Source organism: Hyperolius riggenbachi, chromosome 5 (genome assembly GCF_040937935.1).
Source record: "Hyperolius riggenbachi isolate aHypRig1 chromosome 5, aHypRig1.pri, whole genome shotgun sequence".
NCBI classification, from domain to species: domain Eukaryota; kingdom Metazoa; phylum Chordata; class Amphibia; order Anura; family Hyperoliidae; genus Hyperolius; species Hyperolius riggenbachi.
In genome coordinates this window covers 161,008,987-161,035,733 of record NC_090650.1, presented here as the reverse complement: position 1 = coordinate 161,035,733, position 26,747 = coordinate 161,008,987, and the positions used below count along the sequence as shown (strand labels likewise).

General features: G+C 42.7%; 1 protein-coding gene across 5 annotated transcripts in view; it reads left to right on the top strand.

The window, feature by feature from the left end:
• The window catches only part of AMPH (amphiphysin), a 1,183,179-nt gene that overhangs the window by 1,054,666 nt on the left and 101,766 nt on the right, over positions 1 to 26,747 (top strand). For all 5 annotated transcript variants that reach the window (XM_068236417.1, XM_068236420.1, XM_068236419.1 and 2 more), the window contains one exon: positions 20,067 to 20,279. In XM_068236417.1, coding sequence (XP_068092518.1) covers positions 20,067 to 20,279 — 213 coding nt within the window. The remainder of the gene's footprint in view (positions 1 to 20,066; positions 20,280 to 26,747) is intronic.

Sequence of the window (26,747 nt, the reverse complement as noted above, 5' to 3'; positions counted from 1 at the left end):
TTAGCCCCAAAAGGGGAAAAAAATCCTATCCAACTCCAGATGGCAATCAGATAAAATCCCTGGATCAACACCACTGGGGATTACCTAATAACTATAGCCATGGATGTATTTCAACACAAGGAAAGCATCAAAGCCCCCCTTAAATGCAGATATAAATTTGCCATAACTACCGTATTTGCCAGAATATAAGATACACCTAGGTTTAGACAGAAAAAACCAGGGGAAAAAGTGTATACTAAACCTGGTGTGTCTACATTCCAGGAGCGTCTTGTAGATGTTTTACTCCAATTAATGTCCTCCAGTGTCCCCATGTGTCCTCAGGTGTCTCCCATGTGTCCCCCATGTAGCCCCTTCTGTCCCCAGTGCATGACCCTGGCTCCCTGTGTGGTCCGCCCCATGTAATTATTTGTGTAACGGCATGTCCTTATTTGTGTGCTGCCCATGTGTGTGCCTTGCTCCCCTCCCTGCTTGTGTGCGCTCCTCTTTCCGCTTGCGTGTGCACTCCCCCCCCCCCCCCCCCCGAGTGTAATTGTCAGGACAGCAGCAGTCATACGTACTCCAGTGGCTCTCAGAGATCACAGACCTGTCTCCCCTCTTGCATCTTCCCCCAGTGGTGGCTTCTACTTCTACACATATAGCAGAAGCCAATCACTAGAGGAGCAGAGCGAGAGAGGCGACAGGTCTGCGATCACAAAGAGCCTCTGGAGACTGCCACTATCCTGACAATTACGCCCAGGGGGAGTGCGCACACAAGCGGGAAGAGGAGCGCACACAAGCGGGGAGGGGAGACAGGCGCACATAGATGGGTGACAAACTAGTAGGGACATACCGCTACACAAACAATACACGGGGTGGAGGGTAGGGAAGGAGCAGACCACACAGGGAGCTAATGCAGGGAATCCCTGACGTGGTAGTGGGTCGGTGGTTCATATTGGCCAGTGTTCGTAAGTCGGGATTCCCTGCATTTGCCGTATAAGACGCAGGGACTTTTTCTCCAGATTTTGGGGGGAAAAAAAGTGCGTCTTATCCGGCAGAAAATACTGTACTTTCTGTGGCAATACATTCCACATTTTAATCACTCTTACTGTAAAGAACCCTCACCAAAATAAATGGCTAAAGCGTCTTTTCTCCATGCGCAGATCATGTCCCCTAGTCCTTTGTAAAAGCAGAGGGACAAAAAGCTCATCCACCAAGCTTTTATATTGCCCTCTGATGTATTTATACATGTTACATAGATCTCATCTAAGGCATCTTTTCTCCAGACTAAATAAGCCCAGTTTATCTAACCTTTCCTGGTAAGTCATGTAATGTAATTGGGAGCTAGGAGGGCAGCATAGAGCAAATGGCTCCCAGGAAGAAGAGGACACCATACACGATGAAAGCAAGTAAATATACAGTGGAGGAAATTATTATTTGACCCCTCACTGATTTTGTAAGTTTGTCCAATGACAAAGAAATGAAAAGTCTCATAACAGTATCATTTCAATGGTAGGTTTATTTAACAGTGGCAGATAGCACATCAAAAGGAAAATCGAAAAAATAACCTTAAATAAAAGATAGCAACTGATTTGCATTTCATTGAGTGAAATAAGTTTTTGAACCCTCTAACAATAAAAGACTTAATACTTAGTGGAAAAACCCTTGTTTGCAAGCACAGAGGTCAAACGTTTCTTGTAATTGATGACCAAGTTTGCACACATTTTAGGAGGAATGTTGGTCCACTCCTCTTTGCAGATCATCTCTAAATCCCTAAGGTTTCGAGGCTGTCTCTGTGCAACTCTGAGCTTGAGCTCCCTCCATAGGTTTTCTATTGGGTTAAGGTCCGGAGACTGACTAGGCCACTCCATGACCTTAATGTGCTTCTTCTTGAGCCACTTCTTTGTTGCCTTTGCTGTATGTTTTGGGTCATTGTCGTGCTGGAACACCCATCCACGACCCATTTTCAGTTTCCTGGCAGAGGGAAGGAGGTTGTCGTTCAGGATTTCACGATACATGGCTCCGTCCATTTTCCCGTTAATGCTATTAAGTTGTCCTGTGCCCTTAGCAGAAAAACACCCCCAAAGCAAAATGTTTCCACCCCCATGCTTGACGGTGGGGACGGTGTTTTGGGGGTCATAGGCAGCATTTTTCTTCCTCCAAACACAGCGAGTTGAGTTAATGCCAAAGAGCTCTATTTTGGTCTCATCAGACCACAGCACCTTCTCCCAGTCACTCACAGAATCATTCAGGTGTTCATTGGCAAACTTCAGACGGGCCTGCACATGTGCCTTCTTGAGCAGGGGGACCTTGCGAGCCCTGCAGGATTTTAATCCATTGCGGTGTAATGTGTTTCCAATGGTTTTCTTGGTGACTGTGGTCCCTGCTAATTTGAGGTCATTCACTAACTCCTCCTGTGTAGTTCTAGGATGCTTTTTCACCTTTCTCAGAACCATTGAAACCCCACGAGGTGAGATCTTGCGTGGAGCCCAAGAGCGAGGTCGATTGATGGTCATTTTGTGCTCCTTCCATTTTCGAACAATCACACCAACAGTTGTCACCTTCTCTCCCAGCTTCTTGCTAATGGTTTTGTAGCCCATTCCAGCCTTGTGCAGGTCTACAATTTTGTCTCTGACATCCTTGGACAGCTCTTTGGTCTTTCCCATGTTGGAGAGTTTGGAGTCTGCTTGATTGATTGATTCTGTGGACAGGTGTCTTTTATACAGGTGACTAGTTAAGACAGGTGCCCTTAATGAGGGTGACTAATTGAGTAGAAGTGTCTAACCACTCTGTGGGAGCCAGAACTCTTAATGGTTGGTAGGGGTTCAAAAACTTCTTTCACTCAATGAAATGCAAATCAGTTGCTATCTTTTATTTAAGGTTATTTTTTGATTTTCCTTTTGATGTGCTATCTGCCACTGTTAAAATAAACCCACCATTGAAATGATACTGTTCTGAGACTTTTCATTTCTTTGTCATTGGACAAACTTACAAAATCAGTGAGGGGTCAAATAATTATTTCCTCCACTGTATGTACATATAGGTCAGCGCTGCGTAAAATGTTGGCGCTTTATAAATACAATAAATAAATAATAAATAAATAAACAGAGGCGCCAAAATAGGATAAAAGTGTTTAAAAACAGTTTAAAAGGGGGACGTTTTGGTGGACTTACCTCCCTCGTAGAAAATCACAGACTGAGACATCTCTATGATTCACAGTAACATTTATTAGATACTCCAAAAAGTGCAGCGCGTTTCACAGGTCTCAACTCTGCTTCATCAGGCAATAGATTGGAGAATACAAAAACGGGTCTGTAGCATGGCCAACGGGTCTGTAGCATGGCCAAGCGCCTCTGTCTTATATGTACATATATGTAAATATACATTCTGCTGTACTTTGTGCTAGAGGAAAGGGAGGAAAAGCAGGGGCCCTAGCCTTCCCCCCCACCCCCATTCCCACAGTTGGCGGGGTCACCGGGGCTTTTGTTACACGTCTGCCATTTACTGTCACTCACGGCCATCTGTCTGTTAGCCAGTTCTCTGTACACATGCACACATTCTCCCTTGCATCATCTGTTTCAGCACCATACTGTTGTAGGGAACGCCATCAAAAGCTTTTCCAAAGCCCAGGCATATTACTGGATAGTGTAATGGTTATGGGCTCTGCCACAGGTGACATGTGTTCTAATCTCAGCTCTTCCTCTTCAGTAAGCCAGTACCTATTCAGTAAGTAGTCTTTGGGCTAGACTAACACTGCTACTGCCTACTGAGTGCATCCTAGTGGCTGCAGCTCAGGGGCTTTGAGTTCACCAGGAGGAAAGCGCAATATAATGCTAACCCCCACTTATTCTTACTAAAATATCCAGGTGACAATCAGCGGTGTGCAAAAACTGCTATCTTGCCTAGGGTCCCATTTCATCTCAATAGATAACTGAAGCAAGAGGGATATGGAGCTGCCATATGTATTTCCTTTTAAGCAATACCAGTTTCCTGGCTATCTTGCCTCCTTTCTGGGTGGGGGGAGGGGTGGGGGGGCTGGTATACCACCCAGGAAACAGTGAGGGAGGGGGCGCAGTGAAAGAGGGGAGAGCATCAGCATGCTGGGACTCAGCCACGGGGAGGGGTTCCTGACTCCGCCCTCCTTCTCCTAGTGTCCCCCTCCATTGCTGAAATGTATGAGCATCAGGAAACAGTAAGTGAAAACTCACCTTAAGGGCTCCAAAGCGGGGATGATGTACTGCCGGGCTCCTCTCTCTCTAGTGCCTCTTACTACTTCTTGATTAGCAGAAGTAGTAAGAGGCACTAGAGAAATCTCTCTAGTGCCTCTTACTACTGCTTGATTAGCATAAGTAGTAAGAGGCACTAGAGAAAGAGGAGCCCAGCGGTAGGTCATAACCCCTTGGAGACTGGAAGGTCAGTTTCCACTTACGCTTCCCAACCGCTCATACATTTCAGCAATGGAGGGGGACCTGAGAGTAGGGAGGGAGGAGTTGGGACCTCCTTCACCGCGGCTGAGTCCTAGCATGCTGCTGATCCCTCCCTCCTTCACTGTAATCCCCCAGCCAAGGGTGGAGGTGGCACCCATAGCTGGTTACCTATACTGGGGGCACCTATGCCTGGCTAACTATACTGTGGCACCTATAGCTGGCTTCCTATACTGGGGCACCTATAGCTGGTTACCTACACTGGGCCACCTATGACTTGCTACCTATACAGGGGCATCCATGCCTGGCTACATATACTAGGGCGCCTATAGCTGGCTACCTATACTGGGACACATATACTTGGTTACCTATACTGGGGACTTCTATACCCAGCTACCCATACGGGGGCACCTATACCTGCCTACCTATACTGGGGGCAACTATAGCAGGCAGGCATGGGCTTAAATTCGGCTAAGGGTGATCCGGATAGTAGCTATCCGGATTCACCCAGTAATGCTGTGCGGGGTGGGGGGGGGGTCAATCTCACCTGTCTGATGTCTTCTTAGGTATGTCCCTCGGCGCCTCCCACGATGCGCTCCACTCGGCGGTCACGTGACTACAAACACTTCCTCCTTCCAGGTTGCATCGTGGGAGGCGCCGAGGGACATACCTAGGAAGACGTCAGACAGGTGAGTTTGACCCCCCCCCGCACAGCATTACTGGGTGAATCCGGATAGCTACTATCCGGATCACCCTTAGCTGAATTTAAGCCCATACTTAATACCAGGCTACCCAAACTGGGGCAACTATACCTGGCTACCTATATTGGGAGCACCAATTCCTGGTTACCTTTACTGGGGGCTAAATACTGCTTTGCAAATAATGTTCTCAAGTGTAATATAAAGGAACACCGAGAGCCTAATATAGTGTAGTATGCACTGGATTTTGAGGTGTGAGAATAGATACTCTCAAACCAGGGTTACCATCCAGGCAACCACTGTAAATGCAGGTGAGGAGATTAGACCTGTCGCTCTCTGTAGATTGGAAAAAAAGGGGATAGATCAACCCTCCACCAGGGGTGGACACAATACTTTGTAATAGAGAACAAATGCACCAACAGGATAAAATTTCACTAAAAACTTTTTAAAAATGCTTGGGAGGCAGTGCCTTACCTCCAAGAAGCAGACACAATAACTGTCAGTTTCGAAAAGACATAAATGTATTCTATACTCCCAAAAAAAGCTGCAACGCGTTTCGCAGGTGTAACCCGCTTCATCAGGCAATAGACAGGGGTATAAACAGTCAGTGGTCAGTGGTGCATAAAGTGCCTCTGTCATAGGCACTTTATGCAACACTGACCACTTACTGTGAGTTCAAGTCTCAAATTGCAGGCATTGGGAAAAAAAGTCCCAGTGACTCCTCCACAGCTTTGGATCTTATCAGTATTGAGAAGGAAACAGGTAGCAGTGGCTGGATGGTGTAATGGTTAAGGGCTCTGTAAGGAATTTTAAGCATAAGCATAAGTATATACACTGTCAGCAGCCATTTTGTCTCTTCTGCAGCCATCTTAGAATCCATGTATAATATAGTGAGTTTCTAACTATGCCTCTGACACCGGAGACCAGGGTTCGAATATCTGCTCTGCCTGTTCAGTAAGCCAGCACCTATTTAGCAGGAGACCTTAGGCAAGTCTCCCTAAACACTGCTACTGCCTATAGAGCCTATAGAGCTCTATAGAGCCTATAGAGCCTATAGAGCGCGTCCTAGTGGCTGCAGCTCTGGCGCTTTGAGTCCACCAGGAGAAAAGCGCAATATAAGTGTCTGTCTTTTAGAAGACAGGCCAAAATGATGCTTTGTTTAGCCTGTAAAACAGGAACTTTTTTCATTTTGCTATTTTTTTATTTTGAGTTTAATTCCACTTTAACAGTAAAAAGAATGTTTAAGTTGTGGAATATTTTACCACAGGAAGTAGTTATGGCAAATTTTATGTCTACATTCAAAAGAGTCCTGGATGCTTTATTTGCATTGAAGGACATCCACAGCGACTATTACTAGGTTATTCCTGGTGGAGTTGACCCAGAACTTTTATATGGTTGCCACCTGAAGTCGTGAAGGATTTGATTTTTCCCTTTAAAGGCTAATTGACCCAAGCCTTGTAAGGGTTTTATTTATTTTTTTCCTACCCCTGGATCAACTGGGATATATAAGGGTGCAGGATAGTGTTGCACCTAATTTTTATTTATTTTCCTGGTTGAACTCGATGGATGGATGTCTTTTTTCTCTATTTCAATATTTTATTGAAAACTTTAAAGGGACCCTGAGTGGTACATAAAATTAAAATTTGGTCTACACCTGGGGTTTCCTCCAGCCAAGCAAAAGTATTCGGCCCCCTTGAAGTTTTCCACATTTTGTCATATTACTGCCACAAACATGAATCAATTTTATTGGAATTCCACATGAAAGACCAACACAAAGTGGTGTACACATGAGAAGTGGAACGAAAATCATACATGATTCCAAACATTTTTTACAAATCAATAACTGCAAAGTGGTGTGTGCATAATTATTCGGGCCCCCTTTGATCTGAGTACAGTCAGTTGCCTATAGACATTGCCTGATGAGTGCTAATGACTAAATAGAGTGCACCTGTGTGTAATCTAATGTCAGTACAAATACAGCTGCTCTGTGAGGGCCTCAGAGGTTGTCTAAGAGAATATTGGGAGCAACAACACCGTGAAGTCCAGAGAACACACAAGACAGGTCCAAGACAGGTCAGGGATCAAGTTATTGAGAAATTTAAAGCAGGCTTAGGCTACAAAAATATTTCCAAAGCCTTGAACATCCCAAGGAGCACTGTTCAAGCGATCATTCAGAAATGGAAGGAGTATGGCACAACTGTAAACCTACCAAGACAAGGTCCTCCACCTAATCTCACAGGCCGAACAAGGAGAGCGCTGATCAGAAATGCAGTCAAGAGGCCCATGGTGACTCTGGACGAGCTGCAGAGATCTACAGCTCAGGTGGGAGACTCTGTCCATAGGGCAACTATTAGTCATGCACTGTACAAAGTTGGCCTTTATGGAAGAGTGGCAAGAAGAAAGGCATTGTTAACAGAAAGCATAAGAAGTCCCGTTTGCAGCTTGCCACAAGCCATGTGGGGGACACAGCAAACATGTGGAAGAAGGTGCACTGGTCAGATGAGACCAAAATGGAACTTTTTGGCCAAAATGCAAAACGCTATGTGTGGCAGAAAACTAACACTGCACATCACTCTGAACACACCACCCCCACTGTCAAATATGGTGGTGGCAGCATCATGCTCGGAGTGTGCACCTCTTCAACAGGGACAGGGAAGCTGGTCAGAGTTGAGGGGAAGATGGATGGAGCCAAATACAGGGCAAACTTGGAAGAAAACCTCTTGGAGACTGCAAAAGACTTGAGACTGGGGCGGAGGTTCACCTTCCAGCAGGACAATGACCCTAAACATAAAGCCAGAGCAACAATGGAATTGTTTAAAACAAAACATATCTATGTGTTAGAATGGCCCATTCAAAGTCCAGATCTAAATCCAATCGAGAAACTGTGGCAAGATCTGAAAACTGCTGTTCACAAACGCTGTCCATCTAATCTGACTGAGCTGGAGCTGTTTTGCAAAGAAGAATGGGCAAGGATTTCAGTCTCTAGATGTGCAAAGCTGGTAGCGACATACCCTAAAAGACTGGCAGCTGTAATTGCAGCAAAAGGTGGTTCTACAAAGTATTGACTCAGGGGACCGAATAATTACGCACACCCCACTTTGCAGTTATTTGTTTGTAAAAAATGTTTGGAATCATGTTTGATTTTCGTTCCACTTCTCACATGTACACCACTTTGTATTGGTCTTTCACGTGGAATTCCAATAAAATTGATGCATGTTTGTGGCAGTAATGTGACAAAATGTGGAAAACTTCAAGGGGGCCGAATACTTTTGCAACCCACTGTAATTCCTCCCCCCCTGTAGCCCGCAAGGTCCCCAGGCATCCTCTTCTTTCCTCTGCTCGGGACAGTGGCGACTCTGGTAGTTGGCGACTCACAGGTAAAGTTGCAGATGCGCATCCCCCACCACGTCATCACAGTGGTTTTCGTAATCTTCCTGCATATGCGCAGTTCAAACTTTAGAGAACTGCGCATGCGCAGGAGGCTTACGGCAACTGGCGTGATGACACGAGGCCGGTGGGGGGGCGCACACGCACAACTTTACAAGTATACTCAAGAGTTGGCAATTACTGGAGCCGCCACCATCTGGAGGAGAGGGAAGAATAGGATGCCGGAGAACCTTGCGGGCTATGAGGGGCTGGAGGAAGCCCCAGGTAATTCCAAATGTTTCGATTTATGTACCGCTCAGGGTCCCTTTAAACAATACAGTACACCAGGAAGATAATAATACATACACAATATATGTTGACAATCATCAGGATACTATTTCATTCTCCTAACAGCATCATAAAGTAATCTTCAACTCTCTGTACTTTAATTAGCCAACAACAAATACTAATACGATTAACAAAGCAACATTGTTATACACTCTCCAAAGTATAGCATTATATTATAATGGTCGGTAATATATTATACAGGTCGATATAGCCTCAACACCTCTAATGTTACTACTTAGGAGAGGTGGCCAAATAAGAGTGAGAAAGGGGCAAAAAAAAAAAAAAAAAAAGGCCTGGGGCCTGATTCACAAAGCGGTGCTAACCTAGTTAGCATGCCTAAAGACTTTGGGCATGCAAACTAGGGTGCTAGCAAGGTTAGCACGCCCAAAGCAATTACTGATCCTGTGCTACGCAGCGTGCCGAAAACATTGTGTGGTGCGCCAAAAACCTTCCATGGTGCACCGTTAACCTCACGCCGTTCGCACGGTAACGATACGACGTTAACGCCGCACCATGCAACATTTTTGCCGAACCGCGCAGCACGCGCTCAGGAACTTTAGCCGTGCTGAGGGACTTTTCACGGTCGTGCTAATACTTAGCACCGCTTTGTGAATCAAGCCCCCAGAGGGTTACGAAAAAAATAGAGAAAGGGCCTTTGTGTTGTTGACAGTGGTGAGGTCACGGGTCTCAGAAGGTACTCAGGAAAAAAAAGTTTTGACTTTGTCAGTAGAAACGGTTTAATAGCAAACCTTACATGCCTAGGCGTAAAGGCATAAAAGAACAAGGACCAATACCATACTGCTGCAGTGCTTCACCATTAGGATTTTTTCAATATGCGGAGATGTTCAGCTTTCAGATTAGTAGGTTTAAACACATATGTAAAATCTAGGTAAAGAATCATCTATTATATTTTTTTTTTTTTTTTAAAGAACACCCTAGCCAGGTTTTCAATTGGTCTACACTTAGGCCACTTTTATGCCAAGAAGCAGCTACTGTATAATAGTGGAAACCAGTAGACAAAGTGATAGCGCTTCACAATGATGATTATTTTACGCCATCCAAAAGGTACAATGATATCCAATAACCTTAGCATTTAACCAATGACCTGAAGCCACCCAGCGCGCAAAACAACTAATAAGCTCACATGTGGCATCCACCTTACAAATAAATGAACAGTAATGTGGTATCAGGTCCTAAGCTCTCAAAGATAAAACATTTATTCAACAGAAAACAATCATTGTTCAAGAACATATGCACTTACAGTGTGGGTTCCTGCAAATAGGACCCAAAGTGCATCAAATTGCCTTAAATGAATCACAAATAAAGTGAATAACGTAATACAACCATAAAACTTGCCCACTTCCTGATTAGTTTCAGCCTTTTGCTGCCATCAGGGGCAATTCAGAAAGTGGGTAACTAGTGGGGCAATATATAAAACTTCAAGTAGCAAAAGGGAAACACTTGTACATGGCCAGACCTCCCTGAATCCAAGCACTTCATAACACCATTCCCTATAGAGTGTAGAAAGTTCAAACAGATGAAAAGTAAAGGTTCTGGCACTCCCGCTCCTCTTAATATAAACCATACTGTGCCCCGACGATACCCTGGCCAGAACCCTCCAAACAACAGTCACGGAGACTCAAAAACCAGTCACAGTCAGTTGCCTGAACCAAGCTCTAAACACTAAGCTTCCTCCTTATGTGGGTGGTTTTTACAGTCTCTCCTTCAGTGCATGTAGCTAAACAGTAGTAAGGATGGCCAAACATCATGATTTCGTGTTCGTGAACGTGTCCTCAAACTTGACCACGATAGTTTGCTGTGACCCATATTGATTTTAATAGCACGGCAAACTTCTGAAACCTTGTCATCTCCGCAGTCACAATTTCTTTACAAAGGGTGTACAAAGTGTTCCCCAGATATTGGGGTAACCCGCTGGCGTACAAACCCGGATAGTGGTATGGTGGTGGTGGTGGATCAAGGGCAAAATATTCTGCACAAATTATATATTTTATGCAAAAGCCTTTTTCATGTGTAAATGCCAAAAATCACATATGGTTTCTAGATTTTTGTAATAAATGTCTTTAGTATGTCCACTGCTGCTACCTCCCTAAAAAGCAGCCACAGGTGAGGCCAGAAAAAAATGAGCAGTTACCTGCCAAATAAATATTTGACATTCAGCCTCTGTATGAAACAGAGGCCATAAAAATTGGTCGATTTCCTGCCGGCTAAATATTTGACTTTCAGCCTCCATATGACACAGGGGCTAGAATAATAATAACATATTTTTGGGAAATAAGTCAAGCTAAGTAGTAGTAAGCAACATACTGGGTAGTGGCAGACGGAGTAGGAAAGCTGTGCCTGTGGCCAGGGAGGACATGAGACCCTGGAGTATCTGGCATGCCACAGGGTAGTAATAATAATAATAATCATTTTTTGGGGGGGAATAAAGCCAATTGGCCCCTCTTCAAATGGCAACAGCGAAAACTTATCTCCCTCTTCTTCATGCTCCAGCTCATCCAGGGCCTGAACAAGGACATGGGGCATGGCATGCTCCAGAAAAAAGATGAATAGCATGATATTAATGATGCTGCCTATGCTGTGACTGACCAGATTTCTGGTGTTTTCAAAAGGACACAGCAGTCTGCAGGATTCGCGGATGAGCACCCATTGCCATCTCCCCAGAGACTGTCCAACTAGCCAGTGCACACAAGTACTCATTAACAACATGTTGCTGCTGGTACAGCCAATCCAACATGAGCTAGGTGGAATGCCATCTGGTAGGGATGTTGCAAATAAGGTGTCTCACAGGCATTTTGAATTGCCACTGAATCTTGGCAAGGCGAGCCATGGCCGTGTATGATCATCAGAAATGTCCAGGCACTTCCCTGGCCTGCTTCAGGACATCCTGGATTCCACAATCAGATATAACACATGTGCCATGCGTGCTGTGTGCCAGACATTGGTTGACCTGCTGTAGCACATCCCTGTACAGCTCTGGGATGCCAGACACAGAAAAATATCTTCTTCCCGGTACCTTCCACTGTGGTGCAGTAATACCTACAATTTTTTTTAAAAGCCTCTGTTTCTACCAGCTGGTAAAAGCTGGCGGGCTTGCAGTTCCAACAAGCCAGTAGTCAGACGTTGGGCAAGAAGGTAACTTGACGACATATTTTTTTCTTCTCAAACATTTCTGGGATGGATCGTTGAATCTGTGGTGATGGCCATGAAGAAGGAATGCTGGAAGGCATTGGAGTGGAGGATAACTGGGAATAGAGAAGGGGAGGAGACAGAAAGTGGAACACAAGGACGCTGGCTTGCACTTAGAATGCTTCTTGCCTTAACCGCCTGCCGACCGCTCCACGCTGATTGGTGTGAACGTTGCGGCAGCCCAGTGGCATATTTTGAGGGGTGCAGGCATGGCTGATGCCATGGGTGCCCAGAGCACCATGGGTTCCATGCCTGCCCCCATGCTGCCCCACCATAGCTGCCTCCCCCTGACTGTGCGCTGCTGCTGATGCCCTCGTCATCGCTGCATACCCATCAGATTAGCGCAACCTAAGTGAAGAGAGGGCGCACAGTACCCAGTGATGCGGATCGCTGCACATGCAGAAGTGATGTAATCGGTCACTTCCTGCATGTGTAGTGCGGCAACACAGGAACTGTGTATCCTCTCCTCACTTCGGTCGCACTGATCTGAAGTCTGACGGGGGTGCAGAGATGACAGGTGCAGCAGCGCACAGTCAGGGGGGGGGGGGGGGGGACAGCAATGAAAGCACTCACACAATCAGGGATTATCTTCAAGGTAAGGGATTGGCTGGGAGAATGTAGTCAAATTTCTAGCCTTCAACAGAAGCACAAGGAGGCGGGGACCGGAGCATCAGTGAGTGTCTGCATGGGCACAGGACGTCTGGGGGGGACCATTAGAAGTCCCAGGTAAGTTCAACTCTTTTTCCCCCCTACCCCCCTACAGTAGTCCTTTAAAGTGTTCCACATATACATAAATGTCTAACTATGCACACAAATCAAAACTACTGTATATACTGTATATATTAAGGACCATATTTCCATAAAAAAGGCACGACATTCCCAACCTGTGTATCCAGAAAGTCTCCCTATTGCATAGGCTGGCATACCTATTTGAGCTATCCACTTGGGAAAGAGTGCATTGAGACCAAGCATTTTTTAAAAAAATGTTATTATTATTATTATTATTATTTATTGTATTTATAAAGCGCCAACATATTATGCAGCACTGCACAATAGATAAATGGGTTAACATACAGGTAGAACATACGGAAACTCACAACAAATCAAGATCATGCAAATGATTTTATAACAATTCAGTGTCATAGGTCAAAATAGAGACTATTTGAGTATACAAGAGGGGTGGTTGTGAGTAAGATTGCATAATCAAGCTGGATACATTAGGGAGGAGGGCCCTGCCAGAGGCTTACAATCTAAAGGGTGGGGTGGAGACAATAGGTGCATCTTTTGAGAGGGTGTCTAACAGAACATATTATGGTGCTGGTGTAGGGGGGTATGCGAGCGTGAAGAGGTGATTCTTGAGAGCTTGTTTGAAGGTATTAAAGGTGGGGGCAAGTCTGACAGCTGGTGGGCGTGAGTTCCAGTGAGTAGGGGCAGCCGTGGTGAAGTCCTGCAATCGTGCATGTGACTGAGTTATGCGTGGTGCGACTAGGCGCAGGTCATTGGAGGATCGGAGGGGGCGGGCTGGTATGTGCCTGTGGACCAGATCAGAGATGTAGGACGGGCAGGTCTTGTGCACTGATTTGAAGGCCAAGCACAGGATTTTGAATTGATCCTAAAGCTGATGGGGAGCCAGTGTAGTGCTTTACAGAGCGGAGTTGTAGAGGCGCTGCGGTGAGAAGAATGTATCAGTCTGGCTGCCGCATTCATTACCAATTGAAGTGGGGCAGTACGGTTAGAGGGGAGGCCAGACAAAAGAGAATTGGTGTAGTCTAGGCGGGAGATGACAAGGGCGTGGATAAGAAGTTTAGTGGTGTCGGGACAGGTAGGAGCGGATCTTGGAGATGTTGCGGAGGTGGAAGTTGCAGGATCTGGCAATACTTTGAATGTGGGCTGTAAAGGAAAGTTCAGAGTCCAGAGTAACGCCTAGACAGCGGGCTTGGGAGGTAGGGTGGATAGTAGTATTTTCAATAGTGACGTGCAGATCTGGGAGGGATGCAGTTGTGCGGGGTGGGAATATTAGAAGCTCAGTCTTGTCCAAATTAAGCATGAACAACAACTTAACCATTTCCCTACTAAGGGTTTTTTCCCCTTCTGTACCAGAGCAATTTTCACCTGTCAGCACTTCTCCCATTCATTCACCAATACATTTATAGCCACTTATGACAAAGAAATTATCTATAGCTTCTTTTTTTTGCTACCAATTAGGCTTTCTTTGGGTGGTACATTTTGCTCTACAGTGAATAAAATCCGCACATTTTATTTCCCATTTGTCACGGTTATAACAATGTTGAAAAGATTATTCTAGTACTATCACTAATTACAAGCCCATAATTTCAAAAATAACAGTAATATACCCCCATGACATACTTATTAAAAAAAATCAGTCCCTAATGTAACTATTTATTTATACTTTTTTTAATTGCAATTTTTTTAATATATGCAAATATTTAATTTGGGTTACTATGGGAGAGTGTGCGAGGTACAGGATAAATTCTAATGGTATTTATGTGCCTTTTTATTAAAAAAAAAAAATGTTTGTACATGTAATTTTACTGTTGGGCCACAATATGTCCTCTTGCATTTTCTTCCTGTGCATGTTGTTAGTACACAAATGGCAAATAACGTGTGGCTGTGTTACTGTATTTGTTACAATGCCACAGTCATCTCATTGTTGCTGGCGATCATTGATACGGGGACTTAGATCAATGAATAGGAACACGGTTCTCATTCATTGATCTCCCCACTAACGTTGAGAACGCGCATGTGAGCGAGCTCGGGAGCAAACAAGGGCGCACACAGCGGCCATTCACCGCAATAGATGCTTATCTATGCCCCTGTGCTAGAGATGAAGTATACAGGGGTGTAGATAAGTGTGGCGGTGGTAGGGAAGGGGTTAATGTGATTGACAATTAATTTGATCTAGGCTTAGCTGTTAACTTGATTTCTTGGTTTCTATATACTTATTCCCTTTTCTTTTCTAATGTATTTAATTATTTTTAGCCACATAATATGTTCTTAATGACCAGCTATATAAGTACCATGCTTGATTGAGTGTGATAGGGCAAGTCTGGATTCACAGTGGTGCCTTGCATAATGCACACATTTAAATGAGTGTGAATTGCAATGAACAGATTCGTTAATTCAAAGTCTGAATGCAGCAAGTTAGAATAATGTGAATAACGCAAAGATCTGAACACCCCCGTAGAATTCTATAGGCAGTGAGTTTCAGTGAGTGGCTCTGTTAGCTCTGTAATCATTATCAATCACTTTGAGCCTTGAGAAGTGAGTTACTTGTGCTTTTACTTTTGTAAAATAAAACCTTTTTAACTCACTGATGAACACCCAAAGTCTGTTTTACTCTAAAGAACACTTACATAGTTACATAGTTACATAGTTACTTTGGTTGAAAAAAGACATACGTCCATCGAGTTCAACCAGTACAAAGTACAACTCCAGCCTGCTCCCTCACATATCCCTGTTGATCATAAAATCCCTGGATTAACATCATTGGCATTACCTAGTAATTGTAGCCATGGATGTCATTCAACGCAAGGAAAGCATCTAAGCCCCCTTTAAATGCAGGTATAGAGTTTGCCATAACGACTTCCTGTGGCAATGCATTCCACATCTTAATCACTCTTACTGTAAAGAACCCTTTCCTAAATAAATGGCTAAAACGTTTTTCCTCCATGCGCAGATCATGTCCTCTAGTCCTTTGAGAAGGCCTAGGGACAAAAAGCTCATCCGCCAAGCTATTATATTGCCCTCTGATGTATTTATACATGTTAATTAGATCTCCTCTAAGGCGTCTTTTCTCTAGACTAAATAAACCCAGTTTATCTAACCTTTCTTGGTAAGTGAGACCTTCCATCCCACGTATCAATTTTGTTGCTCGTCTCTGCACCTGCTCTAAAACTGCAATATCTTTTTTGTAATGTGGTGCCCAGAACTGAATTCCATATTCCAGATGTGGCCTTACTAGAGAGTTAAACAGGGGCAATATTATGCTAGCATCTCGAGTTTTTATTTCCCTTTTAATGCATCCCAAAATTTTGTTAGCTTTAGCTGCAGCGGCTTGGCATTGAGTACGATTATTTAACTTGTTGTCGATGAGTACTCCTAAGTCCTTCTCCAAGTTTGATGTCCCCAACTGTATCCCATTTATTTTGTATGGTGTTAGACCATTGGTACGACCAAAATGCATGACTTTACATTTGTCAACATTGAATTTCATCTGCCATGTATGTGCCCATATAGCCATCCTATCCAGATCCTGTTGCAATATAACACTATCTTCCTTAGAGTTGATGATTCTGCACAATTTTGTATCATCTGCAAAAATAGCAACATTGCTCACTACTGTATCCACTAGGTCATTAATAAATAAATTGAAGAGCACTGGACCCAGTACAGACCCCTGTGGGACCCCACTGCTAACAGTCTCCCATTTTGAGTATGATCCATTGACCACAACTCTTTGTTTTCTGTCCATTAGCCAGTTCCCTATCCATGCACACAGACTCTTCCCCAGTCCTTGCATCCTCATCTTTTGCACCAGACTTTTGTGGGGAACAGTGTCGAATGCCTTAGCATGCTCCTCAGATTTGTTTGGAGACTGGAGTCTGGACAATGTTCAACCCACAGATGTGACCCTCTTGATTGGGACGTTGTTCCATTCACAGATGTGATAATCTTGGCCAAGTCAATACAAATAGGTGGTTTATCCACCTGAATGCTGATTAGTCAGTATTCACATTGTCAGCCACTCATCTTTATGTGTGCATCTATCTTCTTCAGGCAGACCCAAAGCTGCAGCAATTTGAAGTGACTGTGTTGTGCATTCCCAGCTGCCTCAATGCATGCCAGTAGTCCTTCAGGTGTGAGTACGTCTACTGAACAAAAGACGTACACTCATTAAAGGACTACATTTTCCACCATGCATTGTGGAGGCCAGGGATGCATACCATTGGAGCTTAAAACTGTAATTCTCCATGGAGAAGATGGAGATTGTATACAGACAGGGGTCATTTTATATATTTTCTAAAATAGGTGCTTAGTTACATTTAAGTCTTCATTTTTCAGATAAGCCTTAAAAGTGGTAAACACAAGAAGAGATCACAGGCTGTATTTAGTGGCATGGAAGGTCACTGACCTCACACACATAACATTACCAGCACCCAAGAGCCCTCCACAAGACAGACCTTGATAGATCTTGCAATACAATATAATCCTGTGCTGGAACTGAGCTCCCTTTATAGGAATACAATAGATTGTTGCTTCTTGTAAGCACAAGTTGTAAACTTTATGTAATGTGTATAATATTATTTACTTATAGTGTGCCTGGAGTTCTGTAGTCAATTAGTAACACATTACGGTAGTACATCTTGATTTCAGAAAGCATGCCACTAATCCACCACCAATCTATATTGATGGGACAAAAGTCGTAAGGGTACCTATCGTCCGCCTCCTGGGCACAACCATCTCAGATGACCTGAAGTAATTTATATTTCACTGAGAGAAATATACATTTATAATAATGCATTTTATATTTTTTAATTTTTTGCAATAGGTGATTTAATAACTTTACGTTCTATAGACATGCAGCAGATCAAACAATTGTTTTTCCATTGACTCATATAGTATTATGCTTCTTGTGGTCCTGTAAAATTAAAACATTTTGACTTGTTCAGTTGAACTTTGGACTAATTAAACACATTTAAAGCAACACTACTCCTGACGCTATTGCCTGTGAAGATTTTGTGACTATTAAAAGCTAGCAAGAAACTACACCCAGTCATGAAGGGCTCTATATCATGTTTTGTTAACATGATGGAGTTCTTGGGGAGTCACTACTCGCCACACTATTCAAGTCAGTATTGCCATAGTCCCGACGATTAAATGCCCAGCACTTATCCTCTCCAGAAAGCCCCATCCACCTCCTACTAAACTCGTTGCCACCACATGAAGGAGAAAATGGTGGTCTTACCTCCCTCAAGCAGACACGACAACGACTGCGATTGAGACAGTCAAACACATTTATTAGAAACTCCAAAAAAATTTGCAACGCGTTTCGCAGGCTCAATCCCGCTTCATTAGGCAATACAGGGAGGAGTATCAAGCTGAAAATGCCAGAGACCAAAGCATGAATACACTCGCACAATCAAGATTGTGTTATTATATAATATTCAAAATTCATTATTCAGCTTGATACTACTCCCTGTATTGCCTGATGAAGCAGGATTGAGCCTGCGAAACGCGTTGCAAAATTTTTTTGTGAGTTTCTAATAAATGTGTTTGACTGTCTGAATCACAGTCGTTGTCGTGTCTGCTTGAGGGAGGTAAGACCACCACTTCCTCCTTCATTTTTGCCATTTGAGTTGGTTTTTAAGCTCATTTAATATAATTTTATACTTTTGGCGCCTCTGTTCATTGTATACAATTTCGAGTCCACCCTTGGTGGAGGGTTGCCACCCTTTTCTCCTGTCTACAGAGAGCGACTTCTTAATCCTGAGTGGGGTCAGGATAATCTCCCCACCTTCCTCTACAGTGGTTGCCTGCTGGTGACCCTGACTTGTGAGTATCTAACAATATGAATTTATTTCCACCTTATCCACTACGTATTACACTATTGGGGCTTTTGGTGTTCCCTGTTTCTATCTCGATGCCACTACAGTGGATCTCCATAGCCAGGCTGGAGCTCTATGTCCAAGGACAGAACAGCCACAGTGCAAGCCCCGGAGGAAGTGTGTATGTGTGTATGTGTGTGTGGGGGGGGGGGGGGACAAGCCTGAGAATGAGCCGAGGCATGATGAACAAGAGCTGGAGCCTGTTGCCTATTAACCTAATAAAACAGAACAGAACACAATTTCATCTGCAAACACATATAGCGCAGTATGCATGTGACAATGTGTAGGGTTATAGTTGGAGAGTGAAAACAATTACATTGTTGAAAATGACTTCGAATCTACACATAGATAGAGATCATCAATTTTACATATGAGAAAATTGTGGAAATGTCTTTGACTGGCTGGTCATGATAATGTGATAATGTCTTCACAAATCACTTCTCTTTTCTCATTATATAGGAGAGAGCAGAGGCGCCAAAAGGATAAAAGGGGTTTTAAATGAGCTTAAAAGCCAAAAATTTGGTAATTAGAGGAGGCAGTGGTGGACTTACCTCCTCTAAGCAGACACAACACGACTGTACATTCAGTCTATTTATTAACAAACTCCAGATAAAACAAAGCAACGTGTTTCACGGGTCAGTACCCACTTCCTCAGGCAATAGAAAAAGGAGTTACAGCATCTAGCAAAACAAACAACACTCGGCACCTCTCTCGGCAGTGGTGCCGAGTGTTGTTTGTTTTGCTAGATGCTGTAACTCCTTTTTCTATCGCCTGAGGAAGCGGGCACTGACCCGTGAAACGCGTTGCCTTGTTTTATCTGGAGTTCGTTAATAAATAGACTGAATGTACAGTCGTGTTGTGTCTGCTTGGAGGAGGTAAGTCCACCACTGCCTCCTCTAATTACCAAATTTTTGGCTTTTAAGCTCATTTAAAACCCCTTTTATCCTTTTGGCGCCTCTGTTCTCTCCTATATAATATTGTATCCACCCTGGGTGGAGGGTTGCGACCCTTTTCTACTATCTACAGAGAGCGACTTCTTATTCCTGAGTGGGGTCAGGATAATCTCCCCACCTGCCTTTACAGTGGTTGCCTATTGGTGACCCATGCTTGTGAGTATAACAACTATTACTCTTTGTCATTATCCCCTTTGTCAATACAAACTACACTATTGGGGCTCTTGGTGTTTCTCTGTTTTTCTCTTTTCTCATGATCACATTATTGTTATTATCATGTAAGTTCCATAATTAATATGAAAAATAATGTAGTAAAAATTGATCATCCTCATGTATACACAATAGGATAGTTTTTGTAGGAACCTGTATGTTTATATTTATAATCATAGCATCTGAAATGTAAAAGTACATTATATAAACATGTACATATTTACTTTAGTGACACATACTTCTAAATTTCACTTTTAGGATATTGTATGTATACCATCAGTCGTCATTGAACCAGCATCAAATCATGAAGATGAAAGTGAAAATGAAGGTGCCCTAAACACTTATGTTAAAGATGCAGTGGAAGAGAATGAGTTTAATGATGTCCTGGATTCCACTGCTGTACAAACTCAGAGCTTGAAAGAGCAATTTCCTGAAACATCTCAAGGCATACCACCTGGCTTCTTATATAAGGTGATGTAATGTTGCAAAATTAAATTCTCTAAAGGTTATAATTGTTTTTAGATGTTTTATTTGGTTATTAAGAGTTTGCACTATTTGAGTAAGATTGCTATTAAAGTCCAACTAAACCCAAATATGAATTGTATTAGCAATCAGGCGGATAAGTGAATATAAAGAGCGTACAGAAACAATGTGGTGTACCACTTACCATTTTCATAGACTATATGTTATCCCCCCTGCTCTACAGCTTTCTTTGTTTTCTATTAAGTTTAAAAAGCCAGTGAGCAAATGTGCCAAGTATGACTGTACCATCCAAATTAGGAACACCTCCTAGGTGATATCTTCACACCTTATTAATAAAATACATTTTAAGCGAACAGCAAGCAAGAATATTTAAAATTTTGACAGTACATCTACATCTACTTTTTGGTACTTTTTCATTTGCAGAGTATTGCAAAAACTATTTTAAACAGAAGATTAAAACATTAAAAAGTTATCTTTGCCATCTTCTGCTTAAAATAACGTTTCAACATTCTACAAATGAAAAAGTACAGAAAAGTAGGTGAAAAAGTATTGTCAAAATTATTCTAAGTACTACTTGCTGGTGGCTTAAAAGGCACTCTATTAATAAGGTGTGAAAATATTACCAAGGAGAATGCTTAGAAGAAAACGTGAATTGAATAAGGGCCCAGCTGTTTTCATTTTGAAAGATCAGTTCCAAGGATAAAACTTATAACTAACCAGTGGCACAGCAATAGGGGGTGCAGAGGTTGCGACCGCACTGGGGCCCCTGGACCAGAGGGGCCCACTAGGGGTCTACGTTCATTCATCTTATCAGCTTTTTATTGGTGCTACGCTGGTAATGAAACGGTTTTCTTACACTAAATACACCTCTCTGGCACTGCAGCTGTCCTTGGTAGGTTTTGGGGCTCCATATCAATAGACGCATGGGGTCCCATGTAAAACTCGCACCGGGGCCAGCAGCTCCTTACTTAAGCCACTGTAACTAACACCAATTAACTTGATTGTTTTGAGGATGTGCCTTTTCAGTTTGGATAAAAACAAGGAACACCAAGAGCCCCAATAGTGTAATATGTACTGGTAAATGGTTACTAGATAGAGTAAATATTAGTACTCACAAACCAGGGTTACCATTAGGCAGCCACTGTAAAGGCAGGTGGGGAGATTTTACTGACCCTACTCAGGAATAAGAAGTCGCTCTCTGTAGATGAGAAAAAAGGGGGTTCAACCCTAGACCCACGGTGGACTCAATATTATGCAGGAGAACAGAGGCGCCAAAAGGATAAAAGGAAGCCAAATGAGCTTAAAAACCAAATTCTTGGTAAATAGAGGAGGTAGTGGTGGACTTACCTCCTCCAAGTAGACACTGTAACATCTGCAACTTTGGCGGCTGCGGACACGCAGGGTATACCCGCAGCCGTCTTTGTTCCCTGTTCACAGGCCTCATCCGTTCCGTCGGCGTCTAGCATGCCGGGAACGGTACTGTCTCATGCTCATAGGGTCGCTGTATCGCGCGGGCGCGCGCAGAGACAGGTCCTTTATGCTGTAAGAAGGCGCATCAGCTGACCTGCCGGTCGGCTGATGTCATAGGTGACTCACGCCGCTCGGATTGGCTGATTGGTAAGGGGCGCGGCTGTGAGCTCTCCTCTCGGCTTCTTAAGCCTTCACTGGTCACTTGCAATTTGTCTGCTGTTGCGAATACACTCGTGTTAGCGCTCAGACCTTAGACTAGTATCCGGTGTGCTTTGATCTGGGAGGAAACCAGGGATTTCACACAAGACTAGGACTATTGTTATATTGTATTACTGTTTACCTGTGTATGATTGTGGCTATACTCTGACCTTGCTATTGCTTATCGATTCTGTACTTCTGCCTATCTGACCTTAGTTGCTGAACCTCTGCCTAATAACTCACTATTCTTCTGCCTCACGTTTCTGTACTGTATTCGCCTCTCAGTTGCCAAACCTTGCCTGTCTGACCTCTCTACTCACCAGTGGGCCCTTGCCACTGGTGAGGTGCTCTTTTGACTAAATACCCACCAGCTCCTCTGGTGAGGTTTAGTTTAAGTTATACAGCTCCTGTAACTGATAGTACCTTACCAGCTCCTCTGGTAAGGTCTAGTCAAACTATTCAGTCGCTTGTGCTGATAGTACCTTACCAGCACCTCTGGTGAGGTTTAGCCAAACTTTGTTGTCACTCTTGCTATTAGTACTTTACCAGCTCCTCTGGTGAGACCTATTATTTATACTACTGTTGTTGCAGCTAGTACCCACCAGCTCCCCTGGTGAGGTCTAGCACTGTTGTTTCAGATAGTACTCACCAGCTTCTCTGGTGAGATCTATCCATTTAATCTACTGTTGCACCAAACACTTTACACCTCTGTTTCTCAGCCTTCTATACTTGCATTATTGGTGATACTGCAGATGACCACATAATCGAGTATAGAGTCTGTATTATTGGTGATTCTGCAGATCACACAATAATCAGACGTCTGTGTGCTACACCAATCGTTACAGACACACAACAACTGTAGTAAAGACAGTCAATATATTTTATTTATGAACTTCAAATATGCAACGCGTTTCGCAGGTTTGATCCCGCTTCATTAGGCAATAACAACGGAGCAATAGCTGTAAACACAGATAATTGGCTCATAACCCACGTGTAGTCATACAGTCATTAAATTGTATAAAAATAAAATATATATAAAAACTTATAACTATACATAAATATCAAACAGGTAATTGTGAGCAGTGATGAGCAAAACTGTTAAAATTCTTTTCGCATAAAATCTTGCAAAAATAATGTTTAATTCAAATCTCAAGTAAACAATTTTGGGAAAAAATTCCCGTTAACTTGCGCGGTTTTTGCGTACATTGCACATATCCACGGAACAAACACTGCTCTTTTGGGCTAGAATAAAAATTATTGTTTTAGATGTTTTGCGCTAAAATATAGTTTTATATGTTTTCACAATAAAATATTGATCTTGTGTAGTTTTGCACTAAAAGCAAAGTATGTAAAAATCCAAGATAAACCTCGAATCAAAAACCGAATTCTCAATGCAAAAATTCACAAGCAATGGAAAAAAATGAAGGTATCATAATGAAAGAAAGCTGGGACTTACCATATGTGGTCAGTAGAAGAGCCAGGCACCTCTGTGAGGGCTCACTTCCAGGAGTGCTCATTTATACTACTTTGGGGGTTGATTGACCAATCACAGTGCTTGGTAAATGTGCTGAGTCATTCTGCACATGTGCAGATGCAACTAGCAGTTGCTGGTGCCATTTTGGAATAGGGCAAGAGTAAGGGCAAGTTCATTTTAGTGATGCAGTGCCATCTAGTGGTGCATTGTGATATATGCATATAGGTGATTGTATGAAAAAAATGCATAGTAGAGTGTAACAATTGCATATTACCTGAACAGATAAAAAAAAAGTACCTGCAAGACAGGTTAAAATGATCTGATACATGTAGAATAATAAGATAATCAAAGAATATTACTAACACATACTATAAAAATGTATAAAAACATCTAAAAAAAAGCATGACATAAAACACTAGGAAAGATTGTCACATCTGTGTCACTTGATGTTGTAGCATCATGATATAAAAAAAAAACATATTGTTGTCTATCCATCCATAGGTTTTTACAGTTTTGTGGCAATGTATTGATTGTTCATAATTTACAGTAAAAATATAAAACTGTAAAATCATCACATCAGAAATTAAAAATTAAAAACTTAAAAGAGAGGACTACATAAAAGTGTGAACAGAACAGTATGAATATATTGCTTAGAAAATTAATAGATTTTTTCTAGGACCTCACCTGTATGCATATATCACAATCCACCACTAGATGGCACTGCATCACTAAAATGAATTTGCCCTTATTCTTGCCCTATTCCAAAATGGCACCAGCAACTGCTAGTTGCATCTGCACATGTGCAGAATGACTCAGCACATTTTCCAAGCACTGTGATTGGTCAATCAACCCCCAAAGTAGTATAAATATAATTTTTATTCTAGCCCAAAAGATCAATGTTTTTTCCGTGGATATGTGCAATGTATGCAAAAACCGCGCAAGTTAACTGGAGTTTTTTTCCCAAAATTGTTTACTTGAAATTTGAGTTAAACATTATTTTTGCAAGATTTTATGCGAAAAGAATATTAACAGTTTTGCTCATCACTGCTCACAATTACCTTTTTTCACTGTCTTTATCCCAATCACCCCCACTTTTTAATACCTATTTCACCTCTAATGTTTGATATTTATTTATAGTTATAAGTCTTTATATATATTTTATTTGTATACAATTTAATGACTGTATGACTACACATGGGCTATGAGCCAATTATCTCTGTTTACAGCTGTTGCTCCATTGTTGTTGCCTGATGAAGCGGGATCAAACCTGCGAAACGCGTTGCATATTTGGAGTTCATAAATAAAATATATTGACTGTCTTTACTACAGTCGTTGTGTGTCTACTTGGAGGAGGTAAGTCCACCACTACCTCCTCTATTTACCAAGAATTTGGTTTTTAAGCTCATTTAGCTTCCTTTTATCCTTTTGGGACCTCTTTTCAGTTTGGAGTTAGCTAGTCTTATTGACAACGCAGATCATGCTTCAAAAGAAATAATAAGGCAAAAATAGCGTTTATTGTAGTAATACTTAAATTTAGATTATCGATGAGCGAACAAGAAGAAAAAGTTTGATGTTACAGTAAATTGGGCCAATTTCACTTACCAAACATTTTACTCAAAGTGGCCCAGCGATTCTCCATGCAGTTGATTTCTCATTGATTGTTCGCAGACACAGGCTAGGGGGAAGTGCGTATAGGGCGTCTGCTAGGTGAATCATTTGCTCCCAGCATGCACAGCAAGCCACAGCAGCCAATTAGCACAGATCCTTCCACTGCCATTTATAATTGGTGATGGAGAAAGGGGTTTCTCACGTGTACATCAAAAAAGGGTGCCTGGAAAAAAGGACGTGTGGTGTAGCTGAAATTTAATGATTTTTGTCAATAACCATATTTTACCGTTTCTTATAATAAAAAAATCTGAAATTACCATTTATAAAACTGAAAACGATAATATATGTATAATATTGTGTATAACCTTTTTTTTATAGTTTCTTTATGTAATAAATCTGAAAATATAATTTATAACACTGAAAACGATAATCCTATATAATAATAGGCAACTGTCCCTGCGTACAGCAGGGACAGTTGTCTCTGAGTAGCTGGGTCCGTGTTTTGGCTACTGCGCATGTGCGCAGCACGGACCCAGCCTCACACAGGCAGGAGGACAGGGACGGAGCCAAAGGGTCGTGTGAGCCGACAGCTGGGTGTGCGTCGAGTGCGCACGTGGTGAGTTTGCGTGTGCGGTGGATGCGCGCGCGACGGACATGTGTGTCAGGCAGTTGCGCGCATGCGCGCAGCAGGCGCACAGAGACAGACCTATACGGGCTAAGGCCACTAGTATATGTGTAATTGTTATAATTGTATAATATTGTGTATAACCTTCATGTATTGTTTCTTCATGTAATAAAATCTGAAAATATTGTTTATAACAATGAAAAAAAAATATATATACCAGTACGTTCGTAATAACTGTAGTAAAACATTAGTAAATATTACCAAAATTTTGTTACAATTAAACCTAACCCCACTCTCACACAGAACCCTCCCTGTACCTATCCCTAACCCTTAGACCCCCCTGGTGATGCCTAACCCTAAGACCCCCCCCCCCCCCCCCGGTGGTGCCTAACCCTAAATCCCCCCTGGTGGTGCCTAACCCTAATACTGGGCATACACACCTCGAGCTGATGGCTCGATTGATAATATCCGACAGGTCCGATCACTGCACGGATCGATTCCCTGCTCGATACCCGCGGGCGGACAATAAAGGGGAATCGAGGGGAAGATAAGGAAGCGCCCGTGGGGACGAGCAGGAATCGATCCCGACGGTCACGGGGACAAGCGGGGACGCGGCAGAAGTCGATCCAGCGGCTAATCGAGTCACCGGATCACTCCGTGTATGCCCAGCATAAGACGCCCTAGTAGTGCCTAACTCTAAAACTCCCATATCGTTAATCAAATTTATTTTTTAAATCCATATATTTACCGTATTTTTCACGTGCGCTTCAGGTCATGTGAGAGCGCAAGTAAACAATGCAAGTATGGATGGCGCTTCTGCATTTAGACCCATTGAGTTCTACTCTTGTTTACCTGATGAAGCAGGACCACACCTGCGAAACGCGTTGCACTAAGTGGAGTTGAATAAAATTTTTGAATTGATATGTTGTAACTCAATTGAGTTATCTTTTAGACGTTTTTTAAACGTTTTAAACGTTTTTATTCTACTCTGGCGCCTCTGTACACCAAGCCTTGCTGAAATGCAAGTACGGAAGCCTCTGAGGACTGCCGCTATAGTGGCTGAAGATGTATCGGTACTTTG